The sequence below is a fragment of the Aethalodelphis obliquidens genome, unplaced genomic scaffold (assembly GCF_003676395.1).
Source record: "Aethalodelphis obliquidens isolate GAN/ISIS:26980383/991018 unplaced genomic scaffold, ASM367639v1 scaffold81, whole genome shotgun sequence".
NCBI lineage: Eukaryota > Metazoa > Chordata > Mammalia > Artiodactyla > Delphinidae > Aethalodelphis > Aethalodelphis obliquidens.
Window position 1 is genome coordinate 5,102,572 of NW_020838025.1, and position 20,078 is coordinate 5,122,649.

The following is a 20,078-nucleotide window of genomic DNA, read 5'->3' on the forward strand; positions in this document are numbered from 1 at the left end:
ATAAATGAGAAAACTGAGGCTCAGAGAAGTTAAGTGACTTGGTCAAGGTCATACTGGTAATAATTAGTCATCCTACACGCAGGATTGGGTTCTTTCCAACAACTTATACTGCCAGCCCAGTGTGTCTTTACTGATACCTATTTTTACTGATGCTCTCTAAGTACTGATCAATATCTTGTTTTGATTCCCACTAGGGGAAACCCAAACCAGACAAATGGTTTCCACATTCAGAAAGAAAAAGTCCAAATCAGATAGGCAGATATTGATCCCAGAGTATGCATGAGGAATCCAGAAACTTGGGATAGGGGGACCACAGCAGGAGAGGTTGGAGACGATTCCCTAGAATAGGCACTGTAACTTGCACCTGCTTTCCTGCACAGCTTGGGCATGGTAGGTGGATTTGTAAGTAGAGAGTGGGTGAATCCAGGTTCTGTAGATATATACAATTTGGGGAGTCCACTTTAAACAATTAAGAATAAAGAATTAGAAAGTTCATATAGAAAGAGGTCTTGAAGCATAATTCTCATTAATTTTACTTTCATTTCAGTTATAGATTTTTAGTTGTATTTTCTGGAACAACATAGCATTTTTAAAATAAGTTTCTATTTTCTAGCAGAATGCCTAAGCTTATGAAGGAATGTAATGTGTGACAAAGGAGGCATTACAAAGCAATTGGAATGGAAGGATTATCCAATAAATGGTGCTGGTTAACTCACTTAGAAATTCTCTGGATATTCAAAAGTTGAGCATTAAGAGAAAAGCCATCCATTGTTACCTTCGATCTTTGAGAAATTAAGACTGCTTCATTGCAGAAAACTGAAATTGATAGTTATAACACCTGTAACATTTGTTCACATAAAATACAGGGCTTGTTGGAGGTGCCCTAACTGATAAGAATTTAAATCACATAGTATTCTCTAGTTTTCAGGGCTCATCAGTAGTGGACAGGTTGAGCTAGGGAGAGCTGAGACCCTGAGGCTAGGCAACCACCTAGGGAAGTGCAGATGGGCCAGGAAGACCCCACCCGTAGACATCTAGCAAAAGGAGGTTAGCCTTAAATAGGTCCTGCTGGTGGGGGTCCTGGAACAGGCAGGTCAGTCTGCATTAGCAGTTGGTAAGATGGAGGAAGGCAGAGTGTGATCCAGGGAGATCCAGCAGGGACCCGGCAGGTGAACCATAGCATCTGAGCATCAAGGTAGTGAATGAATCAATGAACGAATGACATAAAAGGTGGGAAATGAGACAAGCTGGTTGCTGACACAGGAGCCTCTGTCAACATGTAACAGGAATCTAACCCCAGAGACTGGGGTTCGGAATAGGAACTCTCTGAGTTCCAGGCTCGGAGAACAGAGATGGGGCCTCAGTTATGAAACCCAAAAGGTAGAGTAGGATACTGAGGCTTGTGCTATGAGGCACAAGGTGCGGGCTTGGTCTCTTATTCCTGGAGGAATAAGGCAAGTTACTAGAACAGGAAAACACCTGAGCGGGCTGAACAGGAAGAGCAACTTCCCATCAAACTTCTGAGCAGCTGGCCTGGACTCTTAACAAATCCCCTACAACTGAAATTAAGACTGTTCCGCGGGGGCTTCCCTGGTGGCGCAGTGGCTGAGAGTCCGCCTGCCGATGCAGGGGACACGGGTTCGTGCCCCGGTCCGGGAAGATCCCACATACCGCGGAGCGGCTGGGCCCGTGAGCCATGGCCTCTGAGCCTATGCGTCCGGAGCCTGTGCTCCGCAACGGGAGAGGCAACAACAGTGAGAGGCCCGCGTACTGCAAAAACAAAACAAAACAAAAAAGATATTGATGCCTAGACCCACTCCTAGCAATTCTGACTTAACTGGTTTGGGAGGGGGCTCAAGCAAGTATCAGTATTAAAAAAAAAAAAAAAAAAAAAAGACTGTTCCGTGGGTCTAAGACTGCTCTGGTCATTCAAATGGAGGCTATGCGGTCTCAGCTGTGGAGGACCAGGGAGGCTGGAGTATAGTGCCAGGCTAAAGCTTTCCAACGCTCATCTCTGAGTGATTTTCGTAATAAACTAAAAACATAGTAAGTCACTTTAGGCAGGAGATGAAATAAATGCACTTGGAGCACTGTTTGAAGTCTTTTGTTTCCAGTGCTATTTCATAGAAATCAAATATTTTACAAGAAAGTTTAAGTACAACAAGAAGTTTTAGAGAAACTAAATCTACTATGTCATGGATGATCCACATTCTGGAAGATGTTTATCTAGGCGTTTCTAGAGCGTATTTGCAGAACTGCTACTTGGTCTCTACAGAATAACTCCGTAATTCTCCAGCAAAAAGAGTGAATTCTCCTAGCTGAGGCCAGACTTGTGAGAGTTAAGGTAGGTTAGGGCCTTGATGGCATTAATGCAGATCAGGCTCTGTGGGTAAACATGCACAGCAACTAGGAATCAACCCACGAAGGACAGTGAGGCCAAGGTCAAGAAATCCCAAACCAGAGTCAAGAGTAAGGGAAGAAGAGCTCCATTTCAAGATTACAGGTTGTAACGTAGGACGTCCAAAAAGGGAGGGATCAGCAGAAAGAACATATACTTGGATGTGTGTCTGCCTGTGAAGTGGATGCAAGAAGGGCAAGAGGGCTTCCCTGGTGGTGCATTGGTTAAGAATCTGCCTGCCAATGCAGGGGACACAGGTTCGAGCCCTTGTCTGGGAAGATCCCACATGCCACGGAGCAACTGAACCCACACGCCACAACTACTGAAGCCCGGGCGCCTAGAGCCCGTGCTCCGCAACAAGAGAAGCCACCGCAATGAGAAGCTCGCGCACTGCATCGAAGAGTAGCCCCTGCTCGCTGAAACTAGAGAAAGCCCGCGTGCAGAAACGAAGGCTCAATGCATCCAAAAATATAAATAAATAAATTTAAAAAAAAAAAAAGAAGAAGGGCAAGAGCTGGGAAGCAGAAAGGAAAGCAAGAGAAAGGCAGCGGAAAAGAGGAGGCTTCTGAAGCACTAGAGAGAATTCTAGAGACAAAAATTCCAAGCCAAACTCTACTCCCAGCTTGCTGAGTAGCTTCAGGCAATTCCCCACGGGCCTCAGCTTCCTAGTCTATAAAAGGAGACAATGGAGTGGGCTGGTCTTTTAGGATCTTTTTATCTTCAGCATTCTGTGACTCTAAGATTACTGCTGTTATGTTATCCTTCCTTCCTTCTCACCTGCAGGTATTTATGATGAACCTGTCTGAGCCTGAGGATAGGTGTGGATAAGCCAAGTCACACACTGTCCCATCACAGCTTTGGCATGCAACCTCTGGGGCCGCCATATTGCTTCAAAGGCAGCCAATCCACAAGCTGTCCAGTGACATCATCTCTCCTAGCTGAGACAATTAGAGTCTTGCTTGGAGAGAAGTATAACACAGAGGACAGGCACATGGGCCCGGCAGCCAGATTGTCCAGGTCCAACTCCTGGTTCCACTATTTACTGGTTATGTAGAAGCTGGGGAAGTTACTTCGTCTTACAGTGCCTCAGTTTCCTCAGATGTCAAATGGAAAAAATAATATAACCCATCACTTAGGGTTGTTGTGAATTTTAAATTATTAAATTGTTCATGGACTTAGAATAATCTAGAGCATATAGTAAGCACTCAATGAATATTAGCTATTCATATTCAATATATTACTGTTATTATTATTAATTATTAGTCTTGTGAATTCAAATTGGGAAATGTAGAGAGACAAAATTGGTTATCAGTAGGGTTGGAAAATGAAGAGTGTCAAGAAATAAGGTTGGGTCACGGCAAACGCATGTTGCATGCATGCCAAAGTTGTCATAGGACAGAAGCTGTAAGTAAGCAGGGCAGCCTGTCAGTAGAGAAAGGGAGAAGACACACAAAGAGACCTAAAGGGCGTGAGAGAGAGTGAGAGAACCTGGGGCCCATGGGAGAGATGGGCAGTGGTCCATCTTGAGAGCTGTCTTGGTACCTAATGCATGCTAGACGTGGTCATTGTCTCAGTATAATAAGCCCCATTTTCTTGAGGGTCTCCTTGCAATCCAAGAGCATAACTAAAACAGAGCCCATAGACTGAATGAGACATAATGCTTGGGCTCAAAGAGTTCTTTTAGTGTTTGTCAACTGGCAATCCCAAAGCAGAAATGTATGTTCAATAATAAAGACTTTCAAAGTATACTTTGAAACCAGTTGAGCAGTCATTTACCCTATCTGGGGAGGTGAGAGGATGGTGTTGTCAAGGAGGGCTTCCTAGAGGAGGTGATGCCAGGATTGCATCATAAACTATTGGTAGGAGGATGGGGAAGTCAGAAGAATTCAGACAGAAGGGACAGTAAAAGAAGATGCCCCAAATCCAGAAACAGCCTGGGGTACACACAGAAGTCCAGGCCAGCCTGCTGGGCTACTAAGGGTTAGGAGGGCAACACATGGCCAGAACAGGTTTGAGGAGTGGCTTAGAACTTCATTTAACAAGTATTTACTGAGCACCTACTGTGAGCCAGGCACCATTGGGGAAAGCAAGCATAGAGCTGTGAGCAAGGGTAGCAAGGTCCCCACCCTCTTGAAGCTTGCATTTCAGTGGGTAAGGCAAGCATCATCCCATAAACAGGAAAATATCTAATTTTAAATAAAATTAAGGAATATGAAGTAAAACAAAGCAGGATAAGGGAATAGAGAGGGATGTGATGAGGTGGGGAAAGGCTATTGCAGATGGCTGGCCAGAAGAGGAGATGGCATCTGAACAGAGACGTGAATAAAGACAGGAGGAGGCTGTGGGGAGCTTCTCGAGGTAGCTTTAGGTGAGAGATTATCTAGGCCTGAAATAGGGCGGCGCTGGTTAAGATGGAGGTGAAGAAGCAGAGTTCTTCAACATTTGGGAAATAAACTTGTCAGGCCTTAGCGATTGTACAGATGTTGGGGGCATGAGAGAAAGGAAGGGATGAAGAACAACTCCCAGATTTCTAACTCAGGTAGCAAGGAAGGTAGTGGTGACACAACCTGAGACACAGAATACAGGAGGAAAAGCAGGTTGGGGATGAAAGGTGACAGGTTGTCCTTCAGAACAGTGGGGCCCTAGCATGATCCCTTAGATTATGGTGTCCCCAGCTGGGGAATCCAGAGCTGGAGCAGAGGCCTGGCTGGAATGTGGACTCAGGAGTGACTGGCCCATGGGTGATCAATGAAGCCATCAGCTGCACTGAGGCTGCCTGTCAGTCCGCCAACAAGTATGTAGTGAGCACTCGGCAAACGGCAGCAGTGTGGCAAGTCCTGAAGGAGCGTCGTTTGTAGTGGGTCGTGAACAACAGTCTCCAAACGGGTAAAATGATTTCAAGTACAGATGATAGGGGCTGTGAAGAAATTAAAATAAGGTCACGGCATAAAGAGTATTGGAGGGGAGGAGGGGGTGGTGGCAGAGATTGCTTCAGCCCTGGTGGCCAAGAAGGTCCTCTGTGGGGACACGATGCTTGAAGGGAAAGCCGAGTAAGAAGGACACTGCCCTGTGAACTCTGGATAAAGACCCTTTGAAGCAAAAGAAATTATGTTCAGATGGGTGTGGCTGAAGGACAGGTGAAAGGTCAGAGTGGCCAGAACAGAGTGAGTGAGGCAGGCTGGAGGGACAGAGGTCAGGGTGGGCCACATGGGGAGAAGACTGGGTTTTATCCTGAGCGAATGTGTAGACTTAGAAGAGCAGAAGCCTGAGGAAAGATTCCTGGGAAACACCAGCCTGAAGGACGAAGGGAATGTAGTCACAAAACCAGGAGAGGGTAGGCTTTTGAGGAGCAAGTGAGAAATCCTCCAGCAGCAATGAATATATCCCTTTTATGTTCATAACACAGAACGGCTCCTGTTTTGTGAAGAATGGAATGAAAGGATCATTCAACTTCACCCACAGCCCACTTGTAAGCTAAAGGCCTGAGAAATGCATATGTCCTGCCACAGTTTCTTGAGTTTCTCTTCCAACATAACAGCTTTTGTTTACCTGGTGATGTGTAGATCAGCATGGAATCGATGTCCACAGAAATGTTTTAAGATAGCTGCAGAAAGTAGTTCAGCATTGTATGCTTTCACTGTGCAGATGAGAAAATGCAAGTGCACAGAAGCTAAAAGGCTTTTCCAAGTCAATATAGGCCTAAGATCAAGATAGCATCCCTGCCCCGCCCCTCTCTCTCTCTCTCTCTCTCTCCCTCTCTCTCTCTCTCTCCCTCTCTCGCTCTCGCTCTCGCTCTCGCTCTCAACATCCCTGTCTCCTTATTCAAAGGCTACTTTTCATTTGGCACCTAGCTCATGTTGTGGGGCTCGAGGGACATTGTTCCAGCTAATGATTAAGAACTCTCCAGACAATAGGGGCTTCTTAGATAATGGGTGAATTTCCAGGATGTCCGGCCCCCTTCCGAGAAGGAGGGAGATAACAAAATGTAAAAAAGGTGTCTGTCAAAGACCAATCAGGCAGCTAGGGACAAGTTCCCTCTCTGGTCCGAGCCTAAGCCGGGACCAATCAGCAGGAGAACACAACCAAATCTATAATTTACATACGGGGAAGTGGGAACCTATAAAACTGACATATTCGCGCCCAAAAGGGTTCCTTCTTCGACCTCCTGCGTGAGGACCAAGGAACCCCGGTGCACCGGCCTTCAATAAACCTCTTGCGTTTTGCATCGGCTTCCGACTCTTGTTGTTTCCTGGGCGAGTCGAAACTCCTAGGAGACCGCGAAGGTCTAACAATGTCTGTTGGGAGAAAGCTATCATTAGAAGTTTTTGGACCACCAAACCCCAGGGATGGGCTGGAAGCATCGCCACCTCTCTTTATCCACAGGCACGACACTTCGCTTGGATGTCTGGGATGGATGGAAGGAATTTCTGATGGGCTGTCTCCTCGGACAAAAACTTAAAGTCCAACGCTATTTATCAAATGAAGGACCAGTACTCAAGTATGAGATAAAGCAAATGCTAAACTAATTAAAGTAATTTTTGCTAAACTTTCATAGGAACTTGAGTCTGCAATTCACTCTAGCTGGGGTGCTGCTCCAAGGGAGTTCCCCTGAGACATTTTTACTGAGATATTTGCTCAAATAAGATAGCAGGGATGACACCAGGGCTGACAGCCTTTGGTGATGTACTGTAATTCAGGTAGACTTTCATCAGGAAACACTATCTAAATGCACGACTTCAGTTTGGTTTGGATATTAGACTTTTATCGGCAGTTTTTAAAGGATATCAGAATAAGTGCCTTGCCACTCTCACATTCAATTATTCTAAAAAGCCCTAATTGCTTATTGATTGGCTGAAAACATTGCCTACCTCTTCCTAAGCTATCATGTAACTTTTCAAATCCCATCTAATTCACACATTCATACTTTTGCCATACATGAAGTGTAACACATGCTGCTGGGGCAGTGGAGGAGGGTAGGCTCAGAGAAGCAGGTGGACATTTTAAAATATCTCTGCAGCCAGCAGCTTCCCAGGTGCATAAACTGCATTACCCTTTAGGTTTTAATTCAGTGGTATTTAGAACAGTGCCCCCTTGTGGTGATTTAGTCATACTTTACAGAAGCACACACGCTCAGCAGGAGCTCTAAGGGCTCTGTGAAGTGACAGATTGGAAAACCAGCTTTTGCAATTTTATAAAATATTTAAATATTTAAAATTAATTTATATTTGGGGATAATTATAATTCTCTCTTTTCTTTCTTTGCTCTGAATCCAAAGAAATAGCTGTTGCATTGTTACTTTTAATAGTGCATACTTACTGAGTACTTTGTAGCATTGTGTTATATTTATTAACTAATTTTATACTTATAACACTTTTATGAGATGAATACTATTTTATCTTATTTTACAGATAAGGAAACTGACTTAGGAAATCTGCCCAATGTCACACAGCTAGCAAGGACACAACTGGGTTTTAGATCCCCACCATTTAATAAACTCTAGTGCTCATGTACTTAACTATTTCCACTTAATCTTTAAATAAAATCTAAGAACTCAGAGAATATAAACACGATATGCATATGATCAGAGTGAAAAGCTCCTTTTATTCCTCCACCCAATCAACAATGTATGTACTATGTACTATGAAAGCAATAAACAAGATATGGTCCCTGCCTTTAGCGAATTTATAGTCTAGTAGGGGAAACAGAAAACAGGTAACCAATTCCTGGAGAAACAGAACTGCAAAATGTCTGGGAGTACAAACTCCAGTGCTCATCTACCTAGGTTCAAAGTCCCACCCCCTCAGTGTTTAGTCGTGTAAACTTAAGCAAGTAGTCATCCTGTACCTCCGTTTCCTCTTCTATAAAGTGGGGAAAATAATAGTACCTATCTCATAGAACTACGTTAGAGATTAAATGAGCTAGTATTATAAGGAACTTAGAGGGCCACCTGGCACATGGTAAGGAGGATACAAATGTTAGGTGTCGCTGTTACCATTCAGTGTGAAAATTGTTATGACATGGGCATTGTGCAAGAAGATATGGGAATGTATAGTATGGACAACTGTAGGGGATCAGGTAAAGCACCCCGAGAAAGGGACTTGAAGGGCTGATACTCAGGTAAACAGTAGGGAGAAGAATAAAAATGTCTCAAAACAGATGGAACCACACGTACAAAGACCCAGGGGGCAAGAGAATGGATTCAAAGAACTGAAAGAAGTTCCACATGGTAGATGATAGAGTAAGAGGAAGCTAGTGGCCAGGGGCTGGAAAGATAAGAAGAGGCCAGCTCATGCAGGCCCCTGTAGGAATGTGAAGGATTTGGATTTTATCGTTTAAATGTTGGGAAGACATTGAAGGCCATGATGAGATCTGCATTTTAGAATATTGGCTCTGACTGCAATGTGGGGAATAGAGGCCGAGAGGGAGACAGGAAAATAGTCCAAAGCAAACGGCAGCCTGAGCTAGGCTTATGACAGCAGAGGTGGGGCTAAGAGGACAGACTGAAAAGATCACTTAGGAAGCAGAATCAACCAGTCTTGGTAACAAGAGTGCTCTAGTTCCCACAACATGCGTGTTGAGGATGAAAGCAAAGTCCAGTTAGTCCATGCAGGAGGGGCTCTTCTCCCCAAATCAAATTCAGAGTTGCTGATCTGCACTAGTGAATTTCAGACGAAATTGATATGTGAACCAAAAGGCCAGCATATTAATGTATAACTCTAATTAGTTATAATCTGTCAGAGGGTCCTAGAAACCCACATGTTCTGGGCAGACCATCTCTCTTATACAGGAAAATTACACGGGATGCCACATACACCTGAAAATTACGGTGTGGTGAGCACGCAGTCAGAGACGGGAGAGTTAGTTATACGCAGATTTTGGACGATACCAGCTAGCTGGCCTCCATCTCTACCATGGGGTCACAGAGAGCCTTGCCCAAGTAAATCCTGGACGAAACCTGATGGAACCCTGTCTAGCTTTGCCTCCCTAATTCTTATTTCTCTGAATAGTCTTCACCCATCATTCAATTTGTGCCTGATGGGGAATTGGAAGGATGGGGATGGCAGGAAGGCCAGTGTGGCTATAGTTCAGTGAAAGAGAAGGGGAGTGGTGGGAAGTGAGGCAGGAGCTGGGGCAGGGTCCAGGTGACAGGTGCCCTGAAGGCCAAGATGAGGAGTTAGAATTTCAATTACAGCCGGAAGCTACTAGAGGGTTTGGAAGAGAGCACAGGCCACCTCCAACATATGGAATAAAAAGACTGCTTAGCACTGCATGAGGAAAAGCCCGTAGGGGGATAAGAGGAGGTGTTAGAAAAGACGAAGCAAACAAACTTACAAAGCATTCAAATTTCTGAAATGTACTGAATTCCTTCCTGTGCTTCCCCAGTGAATATAAAGCTTGATATTTATCTTGAGCATTAGATTTTCGTAAGGAAAACACTGCTCCAAGGAAACCAGTTTGAATTATTTATATGTACACAACAGGACAATGTGTATAAGCAGGACCTGTGCAGTTTAACCTGTGTATTACTATAGACCTTTTCTGAAAATATTTTTAAAAGTTAGGAAGGTAAAAGTAAGGAAGAAATAAATATTTTAACTAGAATGTTTTGTGGGTATTTAGTGTAACTACCCTTGCCTGTTTGCTGACTTACTAAACAGCCCCATTCTCGCTTGTTTCATTCATTCAGGTATCAGAAAAGGGTTGCCCTGTACATCGCCGCCTTTTACGGGCACACTGAGCTCACTGAATGGGCCCTGAAGCAGGGTGTGCGGCCCCACGAGATGGTCGGCGTGCACCCCTACCGAGCTTGGTGCCATGAAGCCCTTCACGCAGATGTCTCTAAATGCCCCATTCATGCAGCCGCAGAAGCGGGCCAACTGTTGATTCTGAAGGCTTTTGTCAACTGCAGCGTGCTGTGCCTGGAATGCAAAAACGCAGCAGGACAAACTCCCCTTACCATTGCGTTCAAACACAAGCATGAAGACTGCGTATTATATTTACTGAGTAAAATGTGGTCCACTGTTTCTTTTCTGAAAATCTCAGTCCCCATGAGGATTTATATTAAAATAAAACAATGGGTACTCAGAGCTCAGAGTCACAACCTTAATAAAAGCCAGCTTTGCGGAGCAAGGGTCTTTGGAGCAAAAGTTGGAGACGTTGTGATGGTGGATGGTTTCACCAAACCCAAAATGACCTGCAAGAGCTGGCATAAGGCTGAGAACAAGGACTCACAAGGCACTGTGGGCAAACTACCACCTCTCAGGGAGCAAACTGTAAGCAGGAAACGTGTCAATCCTGTGGCAATTTCACAGCAGGACACAAGAGAACAAACACTCAAATTTCCTCCGCTGGTAGATGCAAATACGTTCTTTGAATTACAAAAACAACAAAATCGGAAAAAAATTACTGCCACAGCTAGGAAAAAAGAAAAGCTCATAAAAAATACATATCTCCCCCAAGTCCCCCTCCCTCCAGTTTCAAGAGTGAGCTATTCACACCCATCTTTTTACTATGCAACACCCAGTGCCAACTTTTTACTCAGATCCTCCTTTGCATCTTTCTCAGAGCACAGTGGAAGGACTCCAAGGGAGAATGCCATCTACTACTTAGCGGTGGCCAGGTAAGGTTTTCTCTTCAAACAAACAAGGATAAACCTTTAATAGGGCAGGTCTAGGGGAGGAATGGTCTATGAAGCCATTACACTACCATGCCATGTAGTATAACACAGGTTTTTCCTGTGCATCAGTACCCAGCTTCAAGGACCTAGCCTTGTTCTAGGACAAAATGAACTGATTTTATTGGCCAATCCATGTAGTATTCTGCTTGTCAAATTTTCAGGAAGAAAGGAGTTGTATCAATTAACAAGGTCACTTGTTTTTTTAAAAAAAAAAGTAAAAGAAATTGTTAATTATAATTAAAGGGATAAGGGGGAAACTTGAAATCTGGGAGACATCAAAAGTGTCATGGAAGCCTGGATGGTAATGAAAGTGGAAGGAAAGAAAAGAACAATTTAATGACAAACTGAATCAAAAAAACTTCAGTTGATTTATAGACAAGAAATACAGGCCAGGGGAGAGCTGTATTGGATAGGGTGATAGAATTGATATTAATATTTAAGGTAAGTTTAAAAAGTAATCCATTATCACATTTAAAGATATAAACAAGTGTGTTGGAAGTGGACTTTTGGGCACATTCATTTCATAAAATAAAATTTTATATATTGGTCATCAGATTTCACTGAAAACACTACTCTGATTAGATCTCAAGATAAATACTTATGAGGTATTATTGGGTGCCAGTATTACAGTGAAAATATAGATTTATGAACGGTTTTTCCCCTTACTCGATATAATGAGAAGGAAAGAAAAAATAAAGCTAGATTGTTTTAGTTGCCTTTATGTATTGGTCTTTATTTCAGATCTACTTTATTTCAGCTAGGTTGCTGCCACCTAGTGGTGAGAATAATTGCCATGGTGGTGAGCTATAAAACGCAAACTTCAGCATACAGCATGATGAGGTTGAGAAAAGATGAAGAAACTGCTTAACAGCTTCAATCTTTGTAATTTATGAGATATCTCTGACTAGAATGTATAAAAAGATAATCTAAAATTATAGAAAAAGACCAGAAAATTATTAATTGAAAAAATTATATAATCCATCTTAAAATCAGCCTGTAAACGTAAGGAAATACTGATCAGTTTTATCAAAAGATGCACATTCAAAATGATTTTATTTTTTAAACATCCAAAAAAATGCTTATTATGGCCCAGTGCAGTGCTAGGCACAATGGAAATGTGCAAAAGTATCTGTGGTTAAGGTGGCCATGTATGTGGTTTTGGGTGAAAGGCTGCCAGTGTCTATTGTGTGTGGTGCTTTCTTGGGGAGGAACTGAGTTGTGATATATAGAGTTAAATGCATAAAAAGCACTAATCTCACATGTATGGCTTTTTGAATTTTATTTTTTTAATTTATTTATTTTTTATTTATTTGGCTGTGTCAGGTCTTAGTTGCTCAGGCTGACTCTGTAGTTGTGGCTCGCAGGCTCCTTAGTTGTGGCTCACCAGCTCCGTAGTTGGGCACGTGGGCTCCTTAGTTGTGACACGCAAACTCTTAGTTGCAGCACGCGTGTGAGATCTAGTTCCCGGACCTGGGATCGAGCCTGGGCCACCTGCATTGGGAGCATGGAGTCTTAACCACTGCTCCACCAGGGAAGTCCCTGAATTTTTATATTTGCATACATGCTTGTAACAACCACTCAGATCAATTGCAAAATATTTCTAGCACCCCAAAAAAGTTCCTTCATGCTCCTTGCCAGTCAATGACCCCTCCCGATATAACCATTATTCTGATCTCTATCAATGAGATTAGTTTTGCCCCTTCTTGACTTTCATATAAAGGGCACCATATGTTATGTATCTTTCATGTCTGGCTTTTTTGTGCAACAAATTGTCTATGAGATTCATTCATGTTTTTGCATGTATTGATTCTTCTTATTTCTGTGTAGCATTCCATTTCTATGTAGTATTCCACATCTCTATCCAATCTCCTATTGAGGGGCATTTAAGTTGTAACTAATTTGGGGCTATTTTGAATAACACTCTATGATTATTCTTGTATATAAGTTTGGTGGACATTTGCATTCATTTCACTTGACTCTATAGGAATGGAATTGTTAGGTCATAGGGTTAGCTTTAGTAAACACTTCCACACAGTTTTCCCAAAAGGTTACACTAGTGTGCTGTTTTTGCAGGTACACTTCATAAGTATTGGAGTTATCAAGGGGAAGCAATTTCAAGGTTGAGAAGGGACTTGGTGGGGAAAACATTTCATTCAACAAAGAGGTTAGTGCAGGGAATTCTCTGGCGGTCCAGTGGTTAGGACTCCATGCTTCCACTGTAGCGGGCAAGGGTTTGCTCATAGGAGGAGGGGTGGTCAGTCTGATTGTTCACTTCCTCCTTTGCAAAGTTACTCCTAGCAAATCTTTCCAACTATATTGTTTCTCTTTTCCCAGTGCTTTTCTCTTCCCTCTATTTGTATTCTCTACTGCCTTCCCATCTGTTTTCTCCCCTTTCCACTGCATCTATCCCAGGATCTGTCCCACATCCCTCTACTGGTGGGCTGTGGAGGGATGGGGGGACCTGCACGCCTCATGCGCCTGCAGGGCTTTTTCTGACCTGGCTCATTGTCCCCTCAAAGGAGTCATGAAAGCACCCATGTCCACCTGAAGTCATCAGTCAAGCCAGGCAGCTAGGTGGTCTGAGCACTTACCACTAAAGGACCAGTACAGCTCTTGTGCCAAAACGTAAGGAGCGGACATGCGCTATCTTGAAGGCTGGGTCCACCATCATCAAGGTAGTATCATAGCCAGGAGATGGGGAAGGACCTAACTAATCCTTCCTGGTGCTAACCTGGGGGAATTGGGTCAGGGTGGATCCATCGGATGCTGCTGGTTGTGTGGGAAGGGTGACCTCACAAACCAGGACCCCAGACATCTCATCTGGTGTCATGTGAGAGCACTTGCTGGAACTCCACCTTTAGATTCACGAAAATATACCTGTGAGGGTTGACTCAAAGAGAGTATTGCTGCAGTTAGCTCAGATCCAGTGCTGGGTTGGTGCATGTGGCTGGTGTGGAGATGATAGTAACTCAGGCCAGATTGAGTCTCATTCCCCAGAAGATGGTGTCAGCTTTATACAGATCAAAGAATATTTACAAGGTGTGTCTAGAAAACTGTCTTTCTTACTGCTTATTGTCTGATTCCAGTGAGGCTGATGCAACTTGGAAGTCCAGCTTAGTAAAGATTCAGATATGGAGGATTGGTCCATAAGGTTCAGTGTCCTGAGTGCACTGAGAATAGGTGACAGTCCCCAGTGGTGACTCTGATGGGCTCCCACGCTCCTGATAAAAGTAGAGCTCTCTGTGTTGTTTTGTTTTGTTTCGCTTTGATGAAAAGTACCAAGGATGGGGCAGGGGACCCTTGCCACAAGTTTAAACCACTGTGGTTGATGAGGGTGTTTGCCTCAGCCTTGGAAGGTGAATACAGGGAATAAACCTGCTTGGCCTGGTCATGCCCCCAACCTCACTCTTGATACAGGAGTAACTCCTCCCCAAACTCCTTTTGATAAGCGCTCTATTTGTTGGGGATTGTAGGAGCAAAAGAGAGTCTGAGGGGAGATGAAAACAAATGAGGGGGCAGAGAGTCTGTTTGGCCTGAAGGCAGTGTTGGTGCAGAGCAGAAAGCTGGGCAATGTAATATTTTCCCTTAAAAAAAGAATTTTAAGGGACTTCCCTGGTGGCGTAGTGGATGAGACTCCACACTCCCAATGCAGGGTGCCCAGGTTTGATCCCTAGTTGGGGATCTAGATCCCACATGCATGCCACAACTAAGAGTTCACATGCCACAACTAAGGAGCCTGTGAGCCACAACTAAGGAGCAGGTGAGCCACAAGTAAGGAGCCCACCTGCCACAACTAAGGAGCCCAGGTGCTGCAACTAAGGAGCCCACCTGCCACAACTAAGACCCCATGCAACCAAATAAATAAATATATTTTTTAAAAGAATTTTAATTAGAAAATACAGTAATATGTGCTTTCTGGGAAGCATCCGAACAACATGGGAATGTATAAAGTAAACATGAAAGTCTCCATCCATCCTCCAGCCCCACTCCTCTCTCCTCTAATGAATCCCATCCATCTCCCCAGAAGGCATCATTATTACTATTTGTAGTCTCCTAGAACTTTTCCATGTATCTCAATATATGTATGTGAGATATGTATGTGTGCATGCCCTTTTCATCCTAAAAGGGATGCATTTATGTTCCCAAATATATATCTCTTAGACATAACCATCAAATCTTTCTATGCTAGGGAGAAGGAACTACCTTGTCCTTTTTAATGGCTGCCTAGTATTCCACTGCATCCATGTATAATAAGTTATTTAACCAGTCCTCTCTTGATTTACATTCAAGTTGTTTCCATTTTTCACTATGATAACAGTGGTGCAATATATCCTTTTATGTGTAATACTTAATCATTTATGGAAGTATTTCTACAGGACACTTTCACTGAAGTGAAATTGCTTATTCAAAGGACATATACATACTAAGTTAACTTCCTGAAAGGTTGTAGCAAATTGTACCCATCTATACAGTATGAGAGGCTACTTTTGAGTGAATTACATATCTACAGCTAGGAGGGGCCAAGGCTCAGAGGGAGTTGTAGTGAAGGAGTGAAGAAGAGGACCTGACAAAGTCTCTAAGGGTCAGCTTCTGTGCTACTGTGTTATAAATCACCCTTCCCTGAGAAGAAACTGCCAGTAGTACCCCTGCCCCCAAGAACAGTTTGGTACAATTCAGTTGCTGGCCCTTGTAGAAAAAGGCCTGCCCTGTACTTTCCAAGTTTACCTTGCAATGGGTATGGGGCAGGTATTTTCTCTCTTTGATTCCTCCGGGATATAAACTACCCTCTCCCTCTCCCTGTCTCTCCCCCAACCCCACCTCTGCATAAGGTACTGGGGTACAGTGGAAGCAGGGGCTAAGGCTCTGCTGACCTCCCTTTACTGGCAAGCTTGCCATTTTGCATAGAGGAGCACGTGAGCCCTAGGAAAGCACAGGCACTGAGCAGGGCACCGTTCTTGTGCATTCCTTAGCACTGGGTTTAGGAGACCAGTTGCATCACATCATCTCCTCAGTTCTGCTTTGATGAGAGAGCCCACAAGAACAGCAAAGGGAGACATGAGCTGGACCTTCAGCTTACACGAGTCACAGAGTTGACTGAAACCTGAGGGTTCAGCTGCCCAGCCTAGCTTGTCCAATGCTGCATGCCCAGGCCTTGCCCTCCAGTTGAGGACCTTGAATCCATGACCCATTCAGGTGGGCAAGAACCTTGTTTCCTCTGTTCACTTTTATATCTTTAGCACAGCGCCTGGCATACAGTAAGGGCTCAATAAATAGGTGTTTAATGAATGCATAGAGGTCAGGGAGAGGTGGATATAGTTATACCATTCTTTCCTCCCTAAGCTGGGACTTCTATGCTGAAAAGAAACACTGAGATTCAGTTAGGTGGTTGGGCTGATGGCCCAGTTAGTGGTTACTAATGGTTATTCATTCAACCAACATTTATTGAGCTGGAGGTATGGTGGTAACTTTCCTAGTGTTAGCACTGAAAGTTCTGTTTCCTGAGAAATCCCTGAGGCCTGGGCAAATCAGGACAGTTGGTCACCCTATACAGTCAAGAGCAAATACAGATACAGTCCTGCTCTTTGTGAGACAAACAGTTTAGTTGGTGTGATGGGCATTATCACCCAGGCTAACTGGGGAAAGTGCTATGAAGGAGAGGAACTTGGAGAGAGGGGTTCTATGGAAGTCTGACATAGACCTTGACCTCCCTAAGAAAATGTCTGAGCTGAGATCTGAAGGATGGGAAGGAAGAATGCAGTGCTCCAGGTAGAGGAAAGAGCTTGTGCAAAGGCCCTGTGGCTGGAGCTTATGGGGAAGTTATGAAATGGGAAGATATGCTAGAGCAAAGGGAGAGAAGAGAGGTACAAGACAAACATGGAGAGGTAGGCAGGGCTCCATAAGAAGACCTGGGCTATTTTACCCTAAAAACAAGGAGAGAGCATTGAATGGTTTGACCTGATCAGCTTTGGATTTTTTAAGACCACTTTGGCTTCAGTGTAGGAGAACAAGAATGGATTCTGGAAGTCCAGATAGGAGTCCAGGGCAGAGATGGTGGGAGACTGCATTGTAGGAGTCATGGAGAGAAGTAAATGGGTTGGAGACAAATATAAGAAAGAAATTGATAGGATGTGGTGGTAGATTGCATATGATAAGGAATGAGGGGCAGGGTGGATGGAAGGACTCTTGTCTTTGGAGATAATCAAAGCAGGGGTGAGGTTCTGGGCTCACAGAGACTCCCAGCCACTGCTGAAGCAGCACTGTCCATAGTGCTCTTTAGAGAGATATGGGCAGCTATAGGAAATCCCAGGTCTTCCCAGGAGCTTACAGACATATTTGCAGCAGGGCCTAGTGATCACAGAGTCCAAGCGAGAGCCCAGTTGATGGAAGCAAAATGATGCTGTAGCAAGGCAACCCTGTTGATGAGTATGCTTGTTTTCTTTGCATGCCAGACTGATGTAACCATATTTGGCTTTCCTGGGTACGTTCCAGGAACCCAGAAAATGATGACTCAAGGACAAAATGCCTAAGTTAGGCCACTTTCACACATTTTGCCAGTCTGGGCTGGCAAAGAGGCAGAGGCAGTTAGAGAAAAAACTGACCTGGGAGGTGCCGGCCTGTACCCCCTTCTGCCAACTCTGTCTTGTTTTTATTCACGGAGCCATTACAGTATTATATTAGCCTTCTATTTGTGTATTTGCCTCCCCACTAGAATCTAAGTTCTATGAAGGCAGGGACCTTGTGTGTTTTGTTTACTCTTTGTTTCTTCAGCACATAGAACAGTGCTTGGTATAGTTAAAAAAAAGAGACAATAGGCCCAAAATGGAGTCCCTTGTGCTAAGCCCCACATCAGCACACCAAGACTTAATACCTAAACTAATGGCAATGTCAACCTCTCTCCTAGTCTTAAAATAGTCAGTCTGGAACTTCCTGGTCAGCAGTAGTAAGGTAATCTATCTGATAAAACCCTGCCATCCCCCAAAGAAAGATGAGGTAATGGCTCTTTCCTTGTCCCTGACCCCTTCTACCTATAAAAGTCTCCCATATTATTCAGCTCTTCGGAGCTCCTTTCTGTTTCCCACATGGGATGCTGCCTGACTCACGAATCGTTGAATAAAGCAAGTTATATCTTGAAATTTACTCAGTTGAATTTTGTTTTTTAACAACATATAGTAAGTGCTCAATAAACAGTTTTTGAATAAACACAGAAAAGCCAGAGTTCAAATGCCAGGGAGAGAATCAAGACAAGCACTAAGCTTAGAGAGGAGCTAGATATGCAACAGAAAGGGAGAGAGAGGACTTTAAATCAATTCGGGTGGGATACGGAGAAAGGCTAAAGGTGTCTGAGTGATTTCCTTATGGCATAGGACGTGAATATATGGACAGCGTTGATGAGTTAACCCCATTTAGAGGGCCCAAGGAGACACAGTCATTGAGGGAAAGCAAGGAGTTAATCCAGAAGATTAAAGATGAAATCAGCCAGACTTGGATCTAGTTCAAATGTTTGAAACACTAAGGTACTTTTACGCAAGGTTGCTCCTAATAGATGGAGTGAAAGCCCTTTAAATCTATGAGACTTTCCACACGAAAGGGGTGGTGGTCAGAAAAAGGAGCCAGGTAAAGGTGGCTACATGGTCTAAGACACTGTTTTGTGAAAGGGTAAGAAAGAAATTTAGTTTTCAGGAAAGTAAGTGGATTTGCAAAAGGCATTTGAGGGGATAGGGAGGAAGTGGCTGGAGATGAGACTGGCAAGGTAAATTACACCTACAGTGAGAGGCATTTTGTGGGTCCAAATGGACAGTTTGCTTCTTATATTTTTCCATGGGGAGGAAGTAGGTAGGAAGATCACAGAAGTTCTTTTTTATCAAACAAATCACATAATCAGTTCTTGTTTATTTTTGAAGACAAATCTGGTGGAGATGTGTAGAAGAGTCACTGGAATTAAGTAACACTAAGGGTGTGGAAGGACTACAATAGGGTTAGGAGACTCCGCAATAAGAGAAACAAGAGGCAATAAAGACCTGGACTGGAACAGCAGTAATTAGGGAAGAGGGGAAAGGCCAAATATGACAGATATTTCTGAGGAATAATCTACAAAATGTCATCGCTAATTGGGCTCAGTGGTGGACAGAGGAGGAATGAGTTTTGTTTCTGGCTTTGGAGATGGTGAGAAGAGTAACATCACTGTGTTAGAACAAGGATACTGAAAGGGACAAGTTTAGGAAGAAGATAAAAGACATGTAAATTGGAAGTGTGGGGGACGTCCAATTATCAAATGATTTTATTTGATAATTGGAGATATGCATCTTTTTGGAAAGGTTGTGATTTGGGAGTCATGAATATGGGAGTTGAAGCAGTTAGTAAATAAAGCCTCCCGGTGAGGGTGCAGAGAGAGAGGAGGACAAAGGATAAGACCTCAGAGGACCCCAACATTCAAGGAAATGCAAAACCCCTCTGTAGTAAATCACATTCGCATCCTACAAAGTAGGAACAATCATATTCACATTTATGTTTTTGTTAGCATACAGCCAGAGAATAACTATCACAAAACATTGTTGCATTGCATTTCAGTTAAAGGCTATCAAAATACCTAATATCTTACCCATGAAAAAATGTATTTGTGGTGGGAAAAAAGGAGAGGGAGAATAGGTCAGTATGTATAGAGATGCCTGGGGGAATAGTTAGAAAAAGGTTTGGGAGTTTCCTGATGGCCTAGTGGTTAGGATTCTGGGCTTTCACTACTGTGGCCAGGGTTCAATCCCTGGTCGGGGAACTAAGATCTCACAAGCTGTGCAGCGCAGCCAAAAAAAAAAAAGTTTCAACCCAGAGAATTCTATGACATTGAGTGGCTTTCTATTTCTAGCTGTGCGTGCTAAGCTTCCGGTATTGCCTTGGGGAAATATCATTCCCACTGCTTCACTAGGAACTGGATTTAGAAAGATCCCTCTTTCCTATTTTACTTCCTCATATGACAAGATAAATTAGCCACAGCTACAAAATCAACCT

General features: G+C 43.6%; 1 protein-coding gene across 1 annotated transcript in view; it reads left to right on the forward strand.

Annotated features, from left to right (window-relative positions):
- Positions 1-20,078, forward strand: part of ANKUB1 (ankyrin repeat and ubiquitin domain containing 1) — a 41,513-nt gene that overhangs the window by 21,228 nt on the left and 207 nt on the right. The window contains 2 exon segments of the mRNA XM_027092803.1: positions 6,782-6,896; positions 10,086-11,018. Of these exon segments, the coding sequence (XP_026948604.1) occupies positions 6,782-6,896; positions 10,086-11,018 (1,048 nt within the window).